The sequence below is a fragment of the Parus major genome, chromosome 4, assembly GCF_001522545.3.
Source record: "Parus major isolate Abel chromosome 4, Parus_major1.1, whole genome shotgun sequence".
In the NCBI taxonomy this organism is placed as follows: Eukaryota; Metazoa; Chordata; class Aves; order Passeriformes; family Paridae; genus Parus; species Parus major.
Genome location: NC_031771.1, coordinates 1,976,172 through 1,997,684, shown reverse-complemented (window position 1 = coordinate 1,997,684; position 21,513 = coordinate 1,976,172). Strand labels below are relative to the sequence as shown.

Sequence of the window (21,513 nt, the reverse complement as noted above, 5' to 3'; positions counted from 1 at the left end):
ATACTTCCTCCTCCAAAACTCAGTGCTCTGAATGGTCATCTCAGGAAGTAAGGTCAAAATTAGCCTGGCATGGAATTCTCCCATGCACTGGATCCTAAGGCTTGGAATGACAGCTGCTTCTGGCATTACATGAGGAGTATTGAAATTGGTTTTGCAAGTGCTTATGGTGACATTTATGTTCCTTTGCTTTTGTGTATCCAAATGCACAGCTTTGTAAAGTTTTAGCAAAATAAAACCCCCAAGAACCTTTCAAGTTTCCTGCTGAAGGTGAGCCTGCTTCAGAAGCTGATGTTCATGGTATGAAACCTTAAACCCTCAAACATTAAATTTTCTTTTGAAGTCCCTTCGAGATGTCGCCTTCAATCTCCTTCTTCAACACCCAAATTAAATCTAATTCCTAGGAGATTAAATTACACATCGGTGCCTGCTCTTGCTGTGACACTGTGACACTGTCCTGAGCAGGGTGTTTTTGCTGGTCCAGACCCTTAATCAGACAGGTAGGGATATCCAGGACTGGATTTCCAGGATGATTTAATCATGATCACTTGGCTGGTGTCTGGTAGTGACACACAGGAAAGGAAAACTCCAAAGAAAAACTCTCTTTGTCGTTTGTGTTTTATCAGCAACAGGGAAGTGGCAGATAGAGAAGGATAAACTTGAATGAAGGTTCTGTAGGAAATACTCCAAAAATCACTAACCAAAACCACGAGCAAGAAGAGCTGGTATTAAAATAACACTTAGCAAAGGTCAGCCTTGTGCCAAACGTGTTGTGTAAGGGTACCTACGTGCATGTACCCACCCTGCCTTAATTGGAGAGGAAGAACTAGGCTCTTCCTTAGGGATTTGAAGAGGCATTAATTCTTGGGCAGCACGTAGAGGATGACTTTCTGACTCACTGAGTTAGTAAATGTGATGGGTGTCTTGCCTCCCCCTCACCATAACTTTTATTATTAGCACAAATAAAAGTTACCAGCAGACAAATACGAGCTGCCACTTGCCCTCAGGGGACGGCGCTTGAACTCAAGTCATCGGGGAGCAACTTCATGTGAGATTTACTGCACAGGGGACATTGCTCATAAGTCTGGCCACCTTTTTGCCTTTTTCCTCTGGGATAGGGGAGGAGAAAGGAGGGAATTGATGGGAAGTGAGCAGGCATTGAGGACGCTGGGGGCCTTTTCTCCTGGTGACTCCGTGCAAAGTAAAGCCGTATAATCCATCCTGTGGTAAGTGGAGCAAGTTCTGCCGTTTGTAGTTGCTGTCACTTCAGTCCTGCAAGTGAATGATTTAATTAGTGGCTCATCTCCAGGACTTCCTCCTGTCTTTAGATTAGCTTTTACTTGGGGGGGCCTGCAGGGTGTACTCAGGCCTTGTTGAATCTGATGGAAGTTTTTTCTGTGTGTTTTTTGGGAGCACCCTGGAACTTGCTTATATAGCAACTTATAGTATCTTCACTAAAGTCCATGCTCGGGGGATTCCATTTCTGAGCTAAGAGCCCTTTGAAATAGGCTCAGTGGCATGTAGGGAGGAATCTCAGTGCAATAGGTGTGTGTTAGTGGCTCATGCTGGATGGAAATGCTTATGTTCTATTGCAAGAGGAATGTCTGAAAGAGATTCTCATACAAATAAAACCTGGCTTTGAGATGGTAAGGAAGCCATCAAAAAGGCAGGGTGAAAATTCCTCCAATTCCTCTCTCTCTGCCCTCCCTGAAGCAGTTTTGAGCTCTGTGGTTCATTTTGCTCTCCCCTCCCTCCCTCCCCCTTCCTGTGCCACAGAGATGATCGTTGACAATCAGATCGAGACGGGGCTGTTGAAACCCGAGCTGAAGGACAAGGTCACCTACACCCTGCTCAGGAAGCACCGGCACCAGACCAAGAAATCCAACCTGCGCTCGCTGGCTGACATTGGAAAGACCGTCTCCAGTGCAAGTAGGATGTTTTCCAACCCCGATAATGGTAATGCAGAGGCTACCTGGCTCTGGCCTTCTCTGTCACAGCAACCCGCCCAGAACTAACTGCGTGGCCCTGACACCGCTTTCCTAACCCCCGTGGGAGCAGCGAGACCGTGCTGATGGCGCATCAGCGGGGGCTCTGCAGGCTGCTTGGCCCGTGGCACGGCTCTAACCACATCTTCACTGGACTGGCAGGGGCTCAGGGGACAGGCAGGAAGGCAGGGGATGCTCTTGCAGCTGGCGTCGAGGAGATGGTTTAGGAGCAACGATAGGAAAGGGGATTCGCAAAAAACTTTGGTGGGGCCTGAGCCTTAAAAGGCTGATCACCTGAAACATTGGGGCAGAGACAGAGCTTCCACGTGCATTCCATGTCTGTAACAGACAGTGCCGGTGGCACTGTGAATCCAAAATGACATCTAGCTTCCATTTTATTGCCATACAATCATTGTCCAGTGGGGTAAAGCTGATTTCCATCCTGCTTTATTCGTCCTAAAGTAGTTTTGTGGCGTGTGTTGTGAATATGTCTCTTCTTCTCCCTAAAAAAGGTGTAATAGGTAGTGCCATGTTGGTAGTGGTGTCCTTAAATGCGTGTGTGGTATGTGTGTGTGTGTGTGCAGACAGCTACAGAGGCCTGGGCACTGACTCAATGCTTGCCCCTGGGTGGAGATTTGGGGTCTTCTTGCTCATGGTAATTAAAAAAAGAGGTGTTTTAAGCCTCTCATCATGCCTTGGAGTTCTCTCAACTGTCTCCTGTGGCAGTCTGGAAATTGGGCTAAAAGTTGCCATTTTAAAATACCCAGAAATGAAAGCAAGTGAAGAAACTATTTTCTTCTTGCTTCACCAAAGGCCTCTTAGCTTGCTGTGTTTGGCTTCTAAAACCCACCCTAACATTCCTCCCTAACCTATTCTCACACTTGATTAATATTTCCTGCCTTGGCTCATCCTTTGGTTTTGCAGCAGGGCTGTGTGTGTGCACGTGGAGCTGTTTGTTGCGGTGGGTGATGCCCGTGTGGTGTCGCGTGGACGCGGTGCTGACGGAGCGGGTGAAATGACGCGGCCCGCGGTGATGTGAGCGCGGCAGCGTTCCCCGTGCATATCCCTGCAGGAGTCCCACGGAGAGGGGAGGGACTGCACTCCAGGGAGAGCCCTGGGAGGAAATCACAGCTTTAGGGAAGGGGCTCAGCGTGGCTGGGGAGCCCTGTAGCTGGAGGAGCCGCGAGCAGGGACTCCTGCGAGACCACGTGGCTACAAAGCCCAGCCAGCCTGGCCTTGTGCTGCCTTCCCATGCTGTGCTCCCCACGGTCTGGATGGAAGGCATCTGCTTCCTGGTAGCACCTCCGTCACTCCAACCCTTGCTGCACCTTTGATGGCCGAGTTTGCTGTGAGGGGAGGAATCCTGGCCTGTGGCCACGGTGTGTGGGAGGTTGAACACCAGACAGACACGTCTTCAGCTGTTGGTTTCAGGTGAAGGTTTCAGCTACAAGGGACATTTCTGTCGTCTCTTTTAGGAGATGCCCTCAGCTCTCAGCTGCAAACCCCTCTTCCTGTACGTAGGCAAAGCTTATCCCAGGAAGAGTGATGCTGACAAAGGGCATTTCTCACATTCTCACTGAGCCCCTGCTCATTTTTCGTGGCTAAGGGCCTTCTTTACTTGGATTTTAAGTGATTTCAATTTCATTCATTTCTCGTTCTTGTTTGCATGGGCTGTGCAGGTCCTGGCTCAGTTGGACTGCTTCTCCAAGAATTCTTTCCTGGTCTGGCCATCAGCCACTCCTTTCATGTTGTTGTGTCTCTGTGCTCCCACCTGGGCTATTTCTGTGCTCTGAGGATGTGTAGCACTCTGTTCCATGGCAGGACAAGCACATTGAGACTTGAGGAGGGCGAGACTGACATATGGGGGAAATACCTCATGAAAAGTCGTTACAGCTATTTATTATTTACACTTTAATGAAAAAGTAACTACAGAACATATTTGATCAGGTTATATACCTTGGATTCAATGAATGTCTCACGTGTCCTTTAGACAGATAAAAATTTTATGAGGCCAACGGGAGTGCAGCTGTCTCTTAGCATAGCTAATCACCATAATGACTGTGCCACCGGCCCCAAGCACTCCTAAATTTCCCTAGAGTTTCTTTCCAGGTAGGTGTTTGTTTTCACTTCAGTGTCACTGAAACTTCCATCCAATATTGATGCTGCCACCAGGTCTGAGCATCTGCCTGCCCTCTGCACAGCAGCTTTTTATGCTGGTGTAGCTGCCCCCTGCTTGGCTGGCTCAGCAGGGACACCTGCTGCAAGCTCCCCTTGAATACTTCAGGGGTGGGATCTGTTTGCTAGATCTGAAATTTGGAAATACACCCTGGGCCATGGCTCAAAAGAATCCTGAGGTGCCTCTGTCTCACTTGGTTCAGAGTGACTAAATAACTGAAGTCTTAGGACCTCCAAAATGTTATTTTTTTTTTACTTCAGAGATGAATGAGCCCCATGCAGTTATCCCAGATGCCTCTAGAAATTCAGGAACCTAAGAAAGAATGATGTACTGCCAATCTCCCTGCCATAACTGATCCTGGAGCATCTCTTTGTTTTCCCAGTGCTCCCCAGGGATGGGAGTGGCTCTGTGGTTCCTGGGAGGGAGTCATCCTCAGCCCCCATCTGTCATGTCAGTGCTCTGTTTGAAGGTGAGGTAGTGATGAGATGGGCAGAGATTTGGCCAAGGTGTGCTCTGCTCTCCATCTCTGTATCATACAAGTTGGTGTGGGTCATGCTGCAGCAGGATGTTTGTCAGGAATCCCTTTGCTCTGGGAAAGGAATCGAGGAAAAGAGGGTAGTTCCTTGTGTGCCATGGATGGAGGAGGATAAATCCCAACACTCTTTTGCTGTCTGTTCAGCAAGAAAAAGATGATTGCCAAAATTCTGGGCATAGCAAGCTGGACTAAGCAAACCCTCCCATGTTACCTTGAGAAGCTACAGCCCTTTTCCCCTTGCTTCCATTGCTAGAAGGTTGAGCTGTATGAAGTGTTCAGCAAGGATATTGCCATGTTACATGTTGATGGGACTCCTGCAGGGGGTTTTGATGGGTTTTTGACAGGTTTTCGTGTGTGTCTGGTTTTGTTGAGTGGCTTTTGAAGAGTTGATTGTATCCCTTCCTGGCACAGCCTTGTAACACCCGGGCTAGCAGGGCTCCAGCTGGCACACCTTGGGGTTTGCCATGGTGTAATGTGGGGTCTGTGGTCCCCATCCCTCCTGCAGGTGCCTGAGGACCAATCAATATTTACCAGCCTTCTGTGATGACATTTGCTATCCCTTCTGAGATGTTTCTTTCAGAGCTTCTTGCCAGCGTTCTGTATATTTTAACACCTGTGGGAGCCTTTGGCAAGCGAGAAGCGATCACATGCTGCTAAAGCCAAGCTGGCAGAGCCTCTAGAAAGCTGTGATGTGTTTAAGTGTGTGTGTTTAACCACCGTAAATAATGGCACAGTCCCACCACCGCGTGGGTGCTGCCCAAACACCTCCTGAGCACGGCTTGTTCACACTGTGCTGGCACCATGGTTTGCAAACAGTTGAGTGGGAAGAGCGGGCTGTTGGCAAGGTGTCAGCTGAGGCACAGACAGGAGGGTACCTGTCTGTGCTGGGGAGGAGGGTTTTATTCTACTTCAGAATCCTGGAAGAGCTTGGGTTGGAAGGAAAGAGCATCTTGTTCCAGCCCCCTGCCACTGGAAGGGCCACTAGCCCAGGTTTCTCCAAGCTCTGTTCCTTGGACACTTCAGGGATGGGGCAGCCATGGCTCCTCTGGTTCAGCATTATTCAGTTCAGTGTTTTTCACATGAACTGTGACCTCAGTGCCTTTATAGCTGAGCAGTGGCATCAGCTGAACAGCACCAGCACAGAGGAGAGCAGCTGAAGTCAGAAGTGAGGTGGTGTCCAAGGAATGCTTGCAAAACCCCCATCAGTGTATGTATTGGCATCATTGGAAGCGCTGCAGACTAAGGTGAGCATTTCCAAGTCTGGATTGGTGTGCCTGAATATGTATGGATGGGGTCAGGATGCTCCAAAGTTTGCTCCTGGGACATGACCTGGTCTTTATTTTCAAAAACCTGTTGTTACTGGTGGTGCTGTGGCCTGGAACTGCTCGGTGCCACCAGCACCGCAGCTGCTCACTCACCTCCTTGAGATGTGCTTCAGAGATGCCTGAACTTCAGAGACCAGGGATGGAGAGCTGTGTCCAGCCCTGCCAAGTGAACGCTGCCAGCTGGAGCTTCGGGGGAGATGTCAGGATCTAAATGAGTGGGCTTTGGTGACCACACTGTGCAGCTCAAACCCTCTCTCCTGCCTGGCTTTCCTGTACCACTGCTCGAGCCTTTCTTTCTGGCATAATTTTCTTTTCTTTTCTTTTAACTTTTCCCCTTTGCTCTCTTCCTGCTCTTTGCTGCCGCTCCCGTCTCCTGCTTGCCTGGCACAAGCACGCAGCCCGCTGGAGAGCTCCGTGCCCTGCCTGGCCACGCGCACCTTGGACGATGAGCTGGGAGTGCAGCGCAGCCCCAGCGTGGGATGGCTCAGTAAGTGCTGGGCAGGGCTCAGGGCGGGCAGCTGGGGCCAGCAGAGCAAGAGCAAGTGGCACGTCCCAGCAGCCGGGCTCCTAACGCTTGCTGCTGCATTAACAGGGGCAAGATGCCTTCAGTGGGGAGTGGTGCTACTCTGGCTGTCTGTTTTAATGCTCACTGTCCCCTCCACTGCTCTGTTTCATTCTGTTTTCCCTTTTTCCTTCATCTGGGATGAAGCAGGTAGGTCAGGCCAGACTCCCCTTCCAAGGGGAATCTAAGCTGGTTGCTGGCACTTATTTTTTTTTTGGTCTCTTGAAGTATCCTTTGCTTGTTGAAGGGGCTTAGATATTTTAATTTTCACATGAGTGATCCTTACAAATAGTCTGCCAGCTTGATCTCTCTGGGGTGAGCCAGACAGGTCTCCAGCACCGCTCCTCCCTGATTGCCTGTGTCAGACGTGACTCCTGGGAGCCTTGCTGATCCCAGAGGAGCTCACTGCTCCTCCCAGGAGGGCACAGCTTGTGGCACAGAGGTGTTCTCTGGTGGCCACTTCAGGCAGACTGAAGTCTGAATTCCAGGGTATTCCCTTTGGCAGGTTACTATGGAGCTGATCCATAGGATGAGATAATAGCACAGAGGGGTTTGGACTGTGTGCCGTGCTTCCCTCACAAGTCCTTGGCTGAGCACAGCCACAGACAGACTCATGTCACCTTTGCTAGAGAGAAAGGAATGGGAGCTGGGCCTGGATCAGGAAATGATCCTTCGTTAGCAAACACCATAAGAAGGGTGAGTGTCGTGTGCCAGAAGTCCTCCACAGGGGTCTGAGCAGCCCAAACTTTGTACTCCAGGTGGTTTTTTGGAACTGTGGAGAGTTTGTGTGGCTGTGTGGAGCCCATTAGGAGAAGGTTTGTTTGGAGCTGCTCTGAGTTTGTGTGGCTGTGTTGACCATCCCTAGGAGAAGGAGGCTGGTAGCGTGGGGAGAGAAAGGCACAAGCCTCCTCCTCTTGGGAGCAGGGTCATTATATCACAGGGAACAACAGGCAGCTTGGAATCTAATAAACAAAGCAAACAAGTGATGTAATCTGGAAAAAAATAGCAGCCAAGTGGGGTCTTGAATAACAGCAGGAAGAGCTGAAGCTGAGGATCCCCCTTTGTTATATGTGATTTGTCTAGTTGTGCTTGGCTTGGGCTGTGCTGATGGTGCTGGATGTGGCAGTAACACACAGCAGGTACAGCTGCTTTGAATCTATCCTCACCTATGTTGTAAAGAAAACCCAGCCCTGGGGAGTGCAGAGTTTTTTATTCCCTCTCCTTTGGCTATTTGCTCCTGATGCTGATTTATTATTGAGCTTGTTTGTGCTGGGAGCTGTGTTGGGAGTTCCCTCAAACCGAGAAGTTGGACATTCCTTTTAAAAATATCAAATAAACATTGTCTCAAAACACAGCCTCAAAAATGAGACAAGGAGATGCCTCCTTCCCTTTTTTTTTTTTTTTTCCTTAATATTTCCTCTCTTTCCAATGAAGTTCATGGTTAGAAACTTTGGGATGAAAGCTCCTGGTGCTGTGTTTCAGATTCCTGCAAACGTGATGAGAAGAGATGGGAACATTTCAGGATAATTTATAACAGTTGATACTGACAGCTGTGATTTCCAATCCTGTATCCATCCCAGAAGTCTTTGTTTACTCTTGGTTTCTTGTTTACTTGTGTTTTGGGTTGGTTTAAATTTAATTATTCTGCTGTGTCTCTGGAGAGTTTCTTCACCTCTCCAGAGAATCTGGTGTCAGGAATTGGTGACTCTTGGCCCGTCAGCGTGGCACACACGTTGTTTTCATCAGTGAGATGCTCAAGGCTCCTGAGCTTAGTTAATGAGCTTACTCATAATGAGGGAGGTGCTCATTAGAGGCTGTCTCAAAGGACCAGGAGCTGCCGCCCTCCCTCTGTGCCTGCGCTGTGTGCAGTGTCTGGGATGGAGGGGGGCAGGTGCCAGCCACGCAGGAGAGCTGAGGCCAGGGCTTGGCACCCTGCAAGGTCCCAGCCCCATGGAGGGATGGGTTTGTGGTGGGTCCTGGGTGACCTGGCCAGCAGTGTGGTGCTGCTTTGCTTTTCTCCCACGGGCAGGAATTATGGAAAGTCCTTGGACTCTTGTGCTGTCCTGGGAGTCACTGGAGTGCTGTGAGTCAGAAGTGTTAGCATCTTAAATCCCCCCCGTGCCACATCAAGTGACAGAAAGCAGCTTGGCAGGGTCTGGAATTCCCCACACCAGCCTCCCAAGGAAAGGTGTTGCTGTAGCCTGAGCCTCTGTGTTCTGAACTGGATGCAAGCTGGTGTTTTAATGGTGTCAACATTGTTGTTACAGGCAGCCCGGCCATGGCTCACCGAAACCTGACTTCCACCAGCCTCAACGACATCTCGGACAAGCCTGAGAAGGACCAGGTAAGCTCCAGGTCCAGCATTCACTCAGGGATGTGTTTGGAGAGGAGCTGGATGTTGGGGGAAGGGCTCCACTGTACCTGAAGAAGAAGAGGAGTGAGTATTGTCGAGTCCTCTGAGTGGTTCCTCCACTCTTTAATCACCAACCCTTGGAAACAGCAGGTTAATCTCCTGCAAGGTCTGAAGCAAGTGACACCACATAGATGGCATCTTGCTGAACCCCATGAGAAAGGAGGTAAAATACCTAGGGAGTGATGGATTTTGGATCCTCTTCCTGCTGAGGAGTTACAAGGGCCAGCAGAGGAGCACCCTGGGCTGAGCATTCATGGGAACCATGGGGTAGAGCAGGAGCACACAGGGGAACGTGTCCCTGCTGCAGCAACTGGTGGAACAGAGGTGCCACCTCCCCCTGCACGTCCCAGCAGGAAGGTGGCTGTGCTGACAGGTAATGTGGGAGAGCAGCTCCAAAATGCAGTCAGTAATTGAGTTAAAATTGGCCTCCAGTGACAAATCTCCACAGACTTGACCTCTTTGTTAGACTAGGGTAATGTTTGGGGTATGGCATACGGGCTGTCTTTGTGTGTGTTTCCGTCCTTTCCCAGGGCTGCCTGTTCTGAGGGGTAAGAGTAAGTTTATTCCAACTCTTAGAAAAACTGGTGGCTGAATGAGGTCTCTGTGCAAATTTCAAAAAACCTTTGTCTGGGTTCAAAAAGTGGGTTATTCTCAAAGCCTGGCTGCGTCTTTCAGCATTCCCTAGTCCCATGGTGATTCTGAATGCAAATGAGAGTCACTTTGGAAAATTATTTGGGTAGCACAGAGTTGCTGGCCAGTTGGGGGTGACTCCCATCCTTCAACAATGGCTGGTCAGAGTCTTCTGTAAGTGCAGCCTGAAAGGGACACAGCAACATAATTGAGGTAGAAAAGTGAGTCCAGACTAATGAAATATTGTAAAAAGAAATAGATATTTGCCTAAAGAAATACACTTCCATGGAAAGAGAAGGGGAACAGCGTGTTTTGCACTGACCTCAGTGTCATGCAGTGTTGTAGTACCATCTGTATTGGTTGTGTTTTCTAAAATAGCAGTTTCCTTTAATACACACAGCCACACCTGGGGAAGAAGGAGGATGGTTAAATAGCTTTTTTGCCATTGAACAAACTTCTGTGTTATATTTTTTATCCCATTGTAATTGGGGTTTTTATGCTCCACCAGCCCAAAGCTGGGGCTGAGCCTTGCAGCTCTCAGCGGTGCAGACGGTCCCCACTGCTCCTCCCGTGTTTCTGGAAATTCAGATAATGGACTTTTGTGGAGAATTGGGTATAAAAATAGATGTTTTGGTAGAACTGATATCTGGGAAATCAGTTAATAGATGCAGCTGGAAGGACACTCCAGAGTTTTTAACTTGCAGTGTACAGAATGCCTGGCTCCTGGTAGTGAGAACAGTTTCTTGCTAAGCACAGGGTTCCAAAAATCCTCTCAGTTAATTAGCCCGTGTCCTGCTGATGAACTTAGCACAAGTGGGAGCCTTGTCCTCTGTGCCTTGAGACATCACCTTAGAGCTCAGTTTTCATTCAGAGTCCTGCCTTGATTGAGTTTGTGGCATTGTGGTGGTGCCTGGCAGCTCCCTGAGCAGGACTCAGCGTGCCGTACGGGAGGCAGGGCAATAATCCATCGTGTTACCACAACACGAGCTGCTAAGGGAACAGGTTGGCCTGCCTTGGCAGCAGGGAGACTGGCTGTCATTATTTGGGCATCCCATCTGGAATCTGGACAGCTAGTGAGGCCATCCAGGCAGCAGGGAGTCTGCTGGAGACACAGAATATCCCAATTTTTATTTGTTTGTCTGCGTGTAAGAGCTGCGGCGGGTGAGGTCAGTTTATAGCAGTTGCATGGAGCAGGGCTGCCTTCCTGCATCCTTAATCAATTCCTGGTGTTTTGTACAGATAGAGGATTGTGTGCCTGTGTTTTAGAGGAAAAAAGGCTTTGAATATAATATATACATATATATATGTGTGTGTGTATATGCATATAATATACAATTAATGAATACTTTTATACAAACTTCTTTGTACCTTCAGTGATTTTCCTGTCTTCCTACATCCTTAATATTGAGCTCTGCAGCCTTTAATGCTATTTGGAGTGGTGCAGCTAATAATCCTGGGGAGTTTATAGCCAGTATACTCCTTTGATCTGGAGCGTTCCTGCTCCTTGTCTCTGGATGTTGTAAGGTTTGGGTTTCACATGTGTGTCAGAGATGTGATGTGTCAGAGGTTCCTCCTGGGTTCATCCCCACTGCCAGGGACCCAGGCAGAGTCAGGCAGTTGGCATCAGCTGGCTGTCTCTGCCATGGGAATGGTGGCTTGATCCATTGGGATTGCAGGGAGGCTGGCTCAGGATCCTGCAGGAGCTGCTGGGGCCCCGGCTCAAACTGCTCCCATGAGAAACAGCTTCAGTAAGGGCCCACAGATCTGGGGTTTGCTCTTTCTTTGTGTTTTTTGCTTTGGGATTGTTTGGCATTTTATGAAGATAATTAGGGAAGAGGAGGAGTGTTCCCTTTCAGTGTTTTGGCAGAGCACTGCTCCTGAGGTAGCAGTGCACACAAGGGATTTGCCTTCATTTGTCATATTTTAGGAGTGTTGGCTGCAGGTAATGCCCTGGGCATTTGTACCTGGAGAGACAAGCAGTGGCATTTTGGGACAATTTATTCTTCTTTTCTATATAGCAATGCATAAGTGAGGCTCTAGACTTCCTGCCCTCTCCTGGGCTCCCAGCTCTCTGTTGCCAGATACACCAGTGATGCTGGAGCTATGTCCCTAAAACCAGGACCTCTCATGGCCAGGGAATTCCTCCAGCCCCTGGACATCAAGTTGTTGGATCAAGTTTTTCACTAGCACCGTATTCATAGAGTCCCAGCATCTCAGAATGCATTGAGATCTTAAATATCATCCTGTTCCACCCCTTGCCATGGTCAGGGCCACCTTCCACCAGCCCAGGTTGCTCCAAGCCCTGTCCAGCGTGGCTGTGGATACTTCCAGGGATGGGGCAGCCACATTAATATTTTAAAAACATTTAAAACTCTTTTTTTCAGCTTATGTGTGAAGGAAAGTGACTGAAAAGAGTCAGATGCTTTATCAGCCCCTCTGATGCTACAGTGCCAACAGACCACAGGAAGCTGGGGAAGTTCCTACTGCTGTTCCCACTCCAATCCCTCCTCCTGCAAGAAATCCTTTGGCTGTGCTCTGTTAGAATGTCCTTGGCAGCTCCAAGTGGCTGAACCACCGGGACTCCTTCAGTCCTCAACGTGTAAAATAAAGGGGACATGAAAGGAAATCTGTTTTCCCAGGGACCTGCTATTCCTGAGCTGATGCAACAGCATATAGAAAGGGAATGTATGTTGATATAAGGGGAGTTTCCTGAGCTGGTGTTATCTCTGCTCCCAGAGGGCTTGGATGTGGGAAGAGCCTGGCTCTGAATGAATACAGGCAGTCAGAGGGAGGCACAAAACCCTTCTTATTTGTTGTGGTGTAGACACTGTGTGTTCAACCCAGTGTTTCCATGTCAACAGGGGATCTGTGCCAAAGCCAGCACTGAGGTTAAAAAAGAAATTGGCCTTGTTAAGAGAAACCCTCCTGCCTTTCCTGGGGACCCATGGACAGAGAGGTGCTGGCTGGATCCCATTCTTGGGAATGCAGTCCTGTGATTGACTGTGGGAGTGATTGCCTGCTTTTCCTGTTGGAACATCTTCTCATCTCCACAGTTGCAAGCAGACATTCCCAGTTTGGAGGTCTGTCAGCCTGGGTGACATACTTTCACTCCACAGAGCTCCAGTGAAAATTACTGTCTTCCAGTACAACCAATGCCACCCTTCTGGAGGAAAGGAAAAGTTTCTAGGAAGTTTAGTTAACCAAATTTGCCCTTACTTTTGCTGCTTTTCCTGATGCAGAGAGCAGTTTTGCCTGCCTGGTTTCTCCCCATACCCACAGTGGCTCTCTAAAGCATCCTGGGGTGATGGAGCAGCCTGGAGCATGAAAGGTACCCCTGGAGGCAGGTGGTCAGGGGATAACTTGTGGGAAGGTGATCTTAAACCTCTGTGTGAGCAGATCCAGAAAAACAGAGACAGCTTCAAGTTGCAGGGGAATTAGGCTTCCTTAAGTGCTGCTTAGGAGTGTTTACTTAGGAGCTGCTTTCATTCCCAATCGATCCAGAGTGGTGTTGATGATCTGAGTGCTACAGTGCATTTAAGGAAATTGGGATTTTGAGGTTGCTGTGCCTTTTTTGCAAGTACAGTGCTGGAGACCTGTGGCTTTTATCATAACATTAGTGGTTGGGTTGGAATGATGTTCAGTTTGGCAGGGGAAAGTGAAGCTCCCTGGCCCCTCCCTTGTTCCTGGATGCTGCTGAGGAGCCAGATCTTTCCAAAGCTTCTTTGGGGAATGGTTCAGAATGGATTTTAAGTGCTGACTGCACTCATTACCTGTCTGATAAATGATTTAAGAAAGTGGCAAGCGGTTCTGCAAAACTCATTTGGAGATAAAAAAACCCCACTGTAATGGCAACTTTTTAAAATTAGTGACGGTGGTTTGCTGTGCTGGGCAGGGGGGAAGGGTCTGGAGCCTTCAGCCTCAGGAGCTGCTGGCCACAGGAAACCTTGCAACTCAGTTCTGGCTCAGAGAATCACCTGGGTTTGGACTGGGTGTCCAAACCAGCCCTGGTGTTGCTGAATGATTATTTTTCAGCAACATGGCCAACCTGGTGAGGTACATGAAATGTTTCTTGTGGATTTACCATCTTCCCATTATTTTTTTGCCACCACCATGCTCCCAAATGCTGTGGAAGAACTGGTAGCACTTCTCCAGACTTCTTCCACAGTGCTCCTTGATGCTTATTTACTATTTCTTCTGGTGGTAATCCTGATTGAAGCATGTAGGGGTAGGATAGTTCCAGCAGTTTTCTTCTTGTTGAATCAATTCATGTGCTTTCTCAAGACTTCTTCCATTTTTCTCCTTCCTGGAGTGGCCTCATGCAGCTCATTAGGGATTCATAGCCCAGTTCAGTGTCCCCCTGGTGCTCCTGGCAGTACATCCTTCCTCTCCATTCACCCCTCGCCAGGCACACCCAGAGCATCTCCAGAGATCCCCCAGGGAGAGGGGGCAGGTTGGGAACCAGCCGAGGGCAGGCTTTTCCAAAGCCTTAATTCCAGATTCAATTCCAAATTAATTCTGCCACTGCTGAAGTTCAAACCAAGGTGTCTCACAGAGGCTGAGCTACAGAACCCAGTGGCTGCTGCTGCTGCTGCTGCAGTGTTTTCCCATTCCCTGTGGATGGCATTTCCCCATGGCTGGATCCAGACCAAGGGTGCTCACAGCAGAGCCCTCCAGCGTGCACACTTAGGGCACAGAGGTGCAGAGATGACAAGAACGTGCCTGACACCATTTTTTTTCCTTCCTCTTTCCCTGCTGCAGCTGAAGAATAAATTCATGAAGAAATTGCCTCGTGATGCTGAGGCCTCCAACGTGCTGGTGGGGGAGGTGGATTTCCTGGAGAGCCCCTTCATTGCCTTCGTGCGGCTGCAGCAGGCGGTCATGCTGGGAGCTCTCACCGAGGTCCCTGTTCCCACACGGTAAGGAAACCCAGCCCCAAGGCAGGGCACCACACAGGGAGCCTGCATTTCCCCCTGGGGAAGTAGAAAAAACAGGCCAGAAGATGTTCCCCAGCACTTTCCATCCCGTGATGTGCAGAACCGTCAGGATTGGTGGTGTAAAGTAACAAAACTCACTGAAGCTGCTTCATCGTTTTCTGGTCCTGAGTTTGGTTATAAGTAAAGCATTACACAAACACACTGACTTAACAACTCAGCAGTAAAGGGCACTGTCAGTGTTGAATTTAAGTCCTGGGGCCTTTTTCCTGCCCCTTCTGTACAGATCCCAGATTCCCTCTGCACATTTTTGCTGCACCTATTATCCCTCTTCAGCTCAGATCAAATGGAAGATTCAATTCTGACCCTCCTGGGGCGAAAAAAAAAAAAGTCAGGTGAACCAGGGCATACAATTCTGCTGGGGCTTGTTGCTTTGTAATGCATAATGGCTCAAGGAAGAATGTCAGAGAAATATTTTATTTATTGTGACTCATGTAGCAAATGAATTTCAGTCTCACAAATAGCAATATGTCTTGTGTTCTTAAATATTTGAAGTCACTGCTGGAGTATGCCTGCCTGTCTAAGCTGCCCTGTGTGAATTCATAGCAATATCACAGCCCTTGTATGGAGTGGAAGTTAGATGGCTGTTGGAATCCTTGCCTCTTTCTGTGTACCAGACAAAGGGGAAAGAGGACATAGCTTTTCTCTTCAGTGCTAGTAGCAGTATTTGTATTTCTTGGAGTTGCAGTAAGTGGTTTCTTACAGACACATCCACAGCTGTCTGTACACACTGGGCATTCAGGCAGGAGTGTGGGGACCCAGATGTGCCTTCATTTTGTAGCAGGTTATTCATTCATTCATTCATTCATTCAACATTCCTGGCCTCTGTGTGCTTCAGCATTTCAGCTTCCAGCTCTAATCCCACTGACTATTTTTTAAACATATCTCCAGGTTCTTTTCAGCACTTGGAAGGTTAGGTGTTGTTTGCTGTGGTGGTGGGAGCCAGGAAGTTGGATCCAGGATTGCTGGGCAGCCTCATTACTCAGTAGCACTAATCAAGGCAGTATGTCCTTCCATGCCAGCATTTTTCCCAGGAAATACTATTATCCATTTGCTGTTCTCCAAAGCAAATAATCAAAGCAGGAAGGCTCATTAGGTGGCTTTCATGAGTGATGAAGAGCCATTTGCCATGGCTGCATCCTATGAAATTCAATCAAGGAAATCCCCTCAGGGCCACGGGGAGCTGTGATGGAACATCTCCGGTGCCGCCGGCATTCCTGCCGTGGGCCTGCACTTAGAGCCCTCAGACTCTGCAGGATGTCAGAGCTGGAGCCTCTGCTATCCCCAGCCTTCTGTCCTGTGGGGCTTCTTCTCCTTTTCTTTTGTTAAATTGTTGATTTCTTGGTAAGACCTGGGAAGCCACTCGGTCCCTGCAGGGCACTGCAGCCTCTCGGGGTTTCTAGCGATGTTTGGGTGCTGTGGGCCAGGTCTCTCAGTACTGCCAGTGGGACCTGTGTCTGCCTCTCTCCTTGCTTTGATGTAGGGCAGGAGGGGGTTAAACCTGCAGGTTTTGGCTCAGGGCCAATCCAGCCCCTGTGCCTGGGGTGCTGTGTTAGGTGAGCATTTCCTGCTCTTAAGGAAGAGAGAGAAGCAAGGAATGGTTTGGGTTGGAAACCAAGGAACTCAAAGACCATCTTGTTCCCACCCCTCTGCCATGGCAGGGACACCTTCCACTCTCCCAGGTTGCTCCAAATCCCATCCAGCCTGGCCTTGGACACTTCCAGGAATGGGACAGCCACAGCTTCTCAGGGCAACCAGGGCCTCACCACCCTCACAGGAAAGAATTTCTTCTTAATATCCAATGTACCCTTGCCCTCTGACAGTGTGAAGCTGTCCCCCTTGTCCTGTCACTCCAGCTCCTTGTCCCAAGTCCCTCTCTTTTAGGCACTGTAAGGGGCTCCCTGGAGCCTTCTCTTCTCTAGACTGGTCACCCCCAGCTCTCCCACCCTGGCTCCAGAGCCCAGGGGCTAGTAATAGAAAAATCAGGGATATGCAGTTGGAATAGAGATGTCCCAGCCTTTCTCGAGTTTTCTTTTTACTGATCAGATTGGGAAAACCTTTAAGGCCTTTTGTTTTCTTGTCAAATTTCATCCCACAGTATTTGGGACTCCTCATTTGGATAAGCCCTGAGCTGGCAGCATGGCTTGGGAATGGCTTTGTATTTTCATCAGAGCAGTGCACCATCGTGTGTTCAAGGCTGCTGTTTAATGCGGTGAAGATGGGGAGAAAGATGAGGAATGAGCCAGGAGAAGATGGAAGATGTTTTTTGGAGATAAGCTGCACTGACTTGCAGAGCCTGGTGTGCAGAGCTGGGAAAGGCCAATGTCTGCAGGTCTCAAATGAAGTGAAATAACTTGCCCAAAGGTCACTGGGGAAGTGAGGGGCAGATCCAGAAGTCTGGTCCTCCCTGGCCTCCTGACAGAGGCTTTTCCCTGCAGAGGCACTTTTCCTCCAGGACTTGGCTGAGGTTCCTTTGTTCAGGTGCCTTTAACCCTTAGGGAGTTGCTGTTCTAGCAATGCCTTGAGAGAAACATTGGATTGTGTTATTCCTTCTGAGAGACTTGGAGCTTGGTGGAACCTCACATTCCCTGCCTTGGAGCATTATTAGCAATGAGTTAAGCAGCAGCAATGGGCATTGGGTAGCTCAGCATGTGTTGTGTGCAGCAGGGAGGAATTCTCAAGTGGCCTTCAGCAGAGGAAGAGGAGGAGTACAGCAGAGTTAGGAGTGAGAGCTTTTGTAGCTGGAGGTGTTCATAGCTTAATGATAATAAATCTATGCAGACATAATCTAGTTTGGGCATCTAAAATGCATTAATGTTTTTGTGTCTGTAGTGTTTGGCCCACAAAAAGATCTTGCTCTACCCACTGAAGGCAGTTCTGAGCTGAATTAGGATGAAGAATTTGGAAAATGCCACAGACTCTTTGTTTTCAAGAGTGTTTTAGTAGTGCAGGAGTATTCAGGTGCTGTTGCTCTGCGCTGGGAAAGAGCCCAGCTGGTTGGGGTTATTGCAGAAGAAGGTTATAAAAGTGCCTGGTTCTCCTGGAAAACCAGAAGAATGCCAAGCAGCATTCTCCAACTCCAACCAACTCCAGTTCTACCAACTCCTGAAGTTATGAACCTCTTTTTTTTTATCATTAATATGTTTGGTTAATTTGCATCCTGGATTTGGAAGGAGTTGGCTGAGGAACAGTTTTTCTTGAATGTTATTTTATAAGAACTGGTAAAGCAGGGAAGGTTCCAGGAGGTGGGAGGAGAGCAGAGGACGCGACCTGGGCGTGTGTGGCTTACTCACCTCCCTGTGAACCTCAAGTAAAACACTCCAACACCTCGTGAAGAACTCCATTAAAAAGTGTTATGTAGTAATGCCAATCAATATGTATTTATGGATCCTGTCCTACTAACTTGCTGCCTTTTTTTCTTTTAGGATTCCAGGTTCTTTTGAACAGAAGGTACTTGTCAGGATATAGTACTCCTCGTAAGCCATAGGTACCTCATCATATTTGAGTTAGGGAGATAAAATAATATTTAATCCAATCCTTGGAAGGGCATGGTTGCTTCTGGTGAGGTTATTTCATCTGTATGTTTGCACTGATAAAGGTTTCATATCATGGTGTTTTTTAAACTCTTCAGCAGTGACTTGGATGTTGTTGCTGCCCAGAGAGGTCATGTGAAAAATGAAGTGTCCAAGGCCAGCTTGGACAGGGCTCGGAGGAGCCTGGCTAGTAGGGGCTGTCCCTGCCCATGGCAGGGGACTGGAACTAGATGGCCTTTAGGATCCTTTCCAGCACAGACTATTCTGTGATTCCATGCAACAAATCCCTGTGGAGGTGGACAGGCTTTCGTGGTGCACAGGGCATGGCTGACCACAGGGTGTAACCTCTGCTCCCAAGTTATCCTGGGGCCACTGTTCTAACAAGGACCACAGTTCTTAAAGTCACAATTCTGTCTAGGTGTTGTGTGAGCACTAAGCAGTTCATTTTGCCATCCTAAGTGGGAACAATCTCTTGGTTTTGTCAGATTTCTCTTCATTCTGCTGGGACCAAAGGGCAAAGCCAAGTCCTATCACGAGATCGGCCGAGCCATCGCTACACTGATGTCGGATGAGGTAGGTGTGGCATCTCCCATGGGAAATGGCTTCTCCCAGTAACCTTCCCTCCAGCCTGCTCAGCAGGAAGGCATGAAATACCCACCTTACCTCCTTATTCCATCTCTTGACATAACTATTGCCTCTGGCTTTTTAGAAGCGTGTCTCTAGGAGGGGGTTGTCCACCCTGTGTGTTTTCCTGCCAGCAATCACTCTTTTCTATCAGCTGTGAATTAATAGTTGAATTTATTGTGCTGTGGTCATCACCTTGTGTCCCAGTATCCCTCAGCCAGGGATAGCCAGGACTGCTTCCCCTGGCTGTGTGTGGTGCAGCATCCCCAGCACAGGCAGTGTTTATGTGTTAGCCAGGAGCAGCTCCCCTCGCTGCCAGGGCTGGGCTCTCAGCATTCATTTCCAGTTCCTTTCTTCCCTCGTCCCTGGGGCTCATTCACATCAGCTTTGTTTCTTGGTGTGGTTTTGCTCTGCTACAGCTCAGCTGCTCCCAGCTCTCCTGCTTTCTGCCCCTCAGTGATGTGCTTTCCATAGCCCCAAAGTCCCTTCCTGCCACCAGCTCATCCCTCACACACACTCATCCACCTCCTCTCCACACAGTCCAGAAGATTCCTATGAAATTCAGCATTAATGCTTTTTTCCCCACACTCTCTTCTCCCATTTGTTCTTCATGGTTAATACCGAGCCTTTCACTAAATTAGTTTGTGATGTTGTTTTTGAGTAAATATTGTCATCAGTTCTGTGTCACAGGGTTGAAAATTAATCTGGGTTTGATAGACTGAAGCAGGTGGCTTTGTCAAATTGTCTTCTCCAAGTGCAATTGAAAGTCTTTACATAGAGGAAACCTTTTTTGCACTGAAGAAATAGATAATTGTGCTTTACTAACATTTTTAAAGGTTAGAAATAGATATTTTGCTTAAAATTAGATATATGCCTGCAAAAAATGAATCTTTGTTGTTACCCAGCCAAAGGAAGGGTCACACCTCCTTGTGCAACATGTCCTGATACTTCTTCAGAAGTTTCTGAGAAGGAATTAAATTGATTTTCTAAAACTCAGCAGCTGCTTCTGGAGTCAGGGCCACAGAAGATGCAAACCTGCTCCACAAGAAGTCTCTTTTCCTTACAGGTATTCCATGACATTGCCTATAAAGCCAAGGACCGTCAGGACCTGATCGCAGGCATCGATGAATTTCTGGATGAAGTCATCGTGCTCCCCCCTGGGGAATGGGATCCAGCCATTAGGATAGAGCCCCCCAAGTCTCTCCCTTCTTCAGATAAGAGGTGATAGCAGGAGAGGGGCTCTGTGGTGAAAGACAGTGGGCATGAGGTGTGGAAAGGGGATGGGAAAAGCCGGTGTTCTGGTTGTGCCAGGTGTATGGAGTGACCTGTCTGTCACTATTTAGGAAATCCTGGAGATCTTCTCAGGCCTTCCTTGTTTCCTGATGTTCTTGGGGTGCTGTTGTAGGCACACAGTAACATAGCTGGTAGTTAGCCAGGCTCTTAGGGGTTCTCTTGGTCCTCATGACATGCTGTGTCCCTGCCTAGGAAGAACATGTACTCAGGTGGGGAGAACCTGCAGATGAACGGGGACACGCCCCACGACGGGGGCCACGGCGGCGGCGGCCACGGCGACTGCGAGGAGCTGCAGCGGACAGGCAGGTCAGTGATACCCTGCCATGCTTCCCTGGCCAATAAAAAACACTCCCACCCCACTGGGCTGGCTGTACAGGCTGAGGTGGGACCTCAAAATGTGCCCAGAGTGAGGCTGTGTGAAGGGTCCTGAACACGTGGCTTCAGGAAATGGCAAAATGTCATCAATCATATCATATCGTTAAATGATAGAGAGGCGTTAAAAAGGACAGGTAGGTGCTGCCTGTTGGGAGCCTGTGAAGTCAGATGAACCATAAAGGACATAAACATGGCAGGTACAAGGCTCAGTTAATCCATTTGGATTGCTGGAGGGGTGCCTTAGCCAAAAGCAGAAATGTTCCCTTTTCTGGACCTTAGTGTTGCAGTTGAATTGCACAGCTGAAAGCTGTTATGGGATAGAAATAGAGAAGGTGACAGCACTCCAGGCCCTGCTCTCTGCTTTATTACTCTGCTTTGTGCCATGTAAAAGCCCACTTCAGTGGGAATACAGCTCAGGTGACCACAAAACAGCAAGCTCAGTGTTTCAAGATCAGCACACAGGGCTTTGTGGTAGCTTTGTGCCCTCCCTCCCACTCTGTATCTTCTTTTTCAGCTCTAGTTCTGGTCTAAATCCTAGGAGAAGAGTCTGAAAGTCTTCACAGTGCATTAGTGTGTTCAAGGCTGTGGAGCATCCTGGTTTGGGGTCAGAAGGTGGCGTGTGCCTGTCTGCCACGGTGTCTGGGCAGCCCTGGCATGGGTGGGGAGCTGTGAGCAGGGGAACAAGAGGCTAAACAAACATTTTTCATGCTGGCAGTGTCAGTGCCATGTGGAGTTTGTGAGAGTTAAATCTGTCTTGTCTGTGATCATACAAAAAGGGACGACTGTGAGTGAGCTCTGTGTTGTCCAAGAGTATTTCCCTTGATTTTTCACTTCTAGTTCTTTTGCTGGTTATGATTTTGAAGCATTTTTCCATGCAGCAGATTGTTTGGCTCGCCCAGCCATGGTGTCTGCTATATGGAGAAATTCAGGCAGGGATTTAGACCAGAGCTGATCTATTTAATTACATCAACTAACATATTTGGGGGAAAAAAACAACAGATGAGCTTCCTGAAATATAAACTGTAGAGGTCTGTTTCAGCAGAAGCGTGGCTTGCTCTCCTGAAATTTGTCTGT

General features: G+C 48.6%; 1 protein-coding gene across 12 annotated transcripts in view; it reads left to right on the top strand.

Annotated features, from left to right (window-relative positions):
* Positions 1 to 21,513, top strand: part of SLC4A4 (solute carrier family 4 member 4) — a 143,375-nt gene that overhangs the window by 98,405 nt on the left and 23,457 nt on the right. For 10 of the 12 annotated variants that reach the window (XM_033513343.1, XM_033513342.1, XM_033513344.1 and 7 more), the window contains 6 exons: positions 1,774 to 1,953; positions 8,848 to 8,924; positions 14,382 to 14,539; positions 18,633 to 18,720; positions 19,838 to 19,992; positions 20,257 to 20,370. In XM_033513343.1, coding sequence (XP_033369234.1) covers positions 1,774 to 1,953; positions 8,848 to 8,924; positions 14,382 to 14,539; positions 18,633 to 18,720; positions 19,838 to 19,992; positions 20,257 to 20,370 — 772 coding nt within the window. The remainder of the gene's footprint in view (positions 1 to 1,773; positions 1,954 to 8,847; positions 8,925 to 14,381; positions 14,540 to 18,632; positions 18,721 to 19,837; positions 19,993 to 20,256; positions 20,371 to 21,513) is intronic. The other 2 variants (XM_015624636.2, XM_033513348.1) reach the window with 1 other exon arrangement.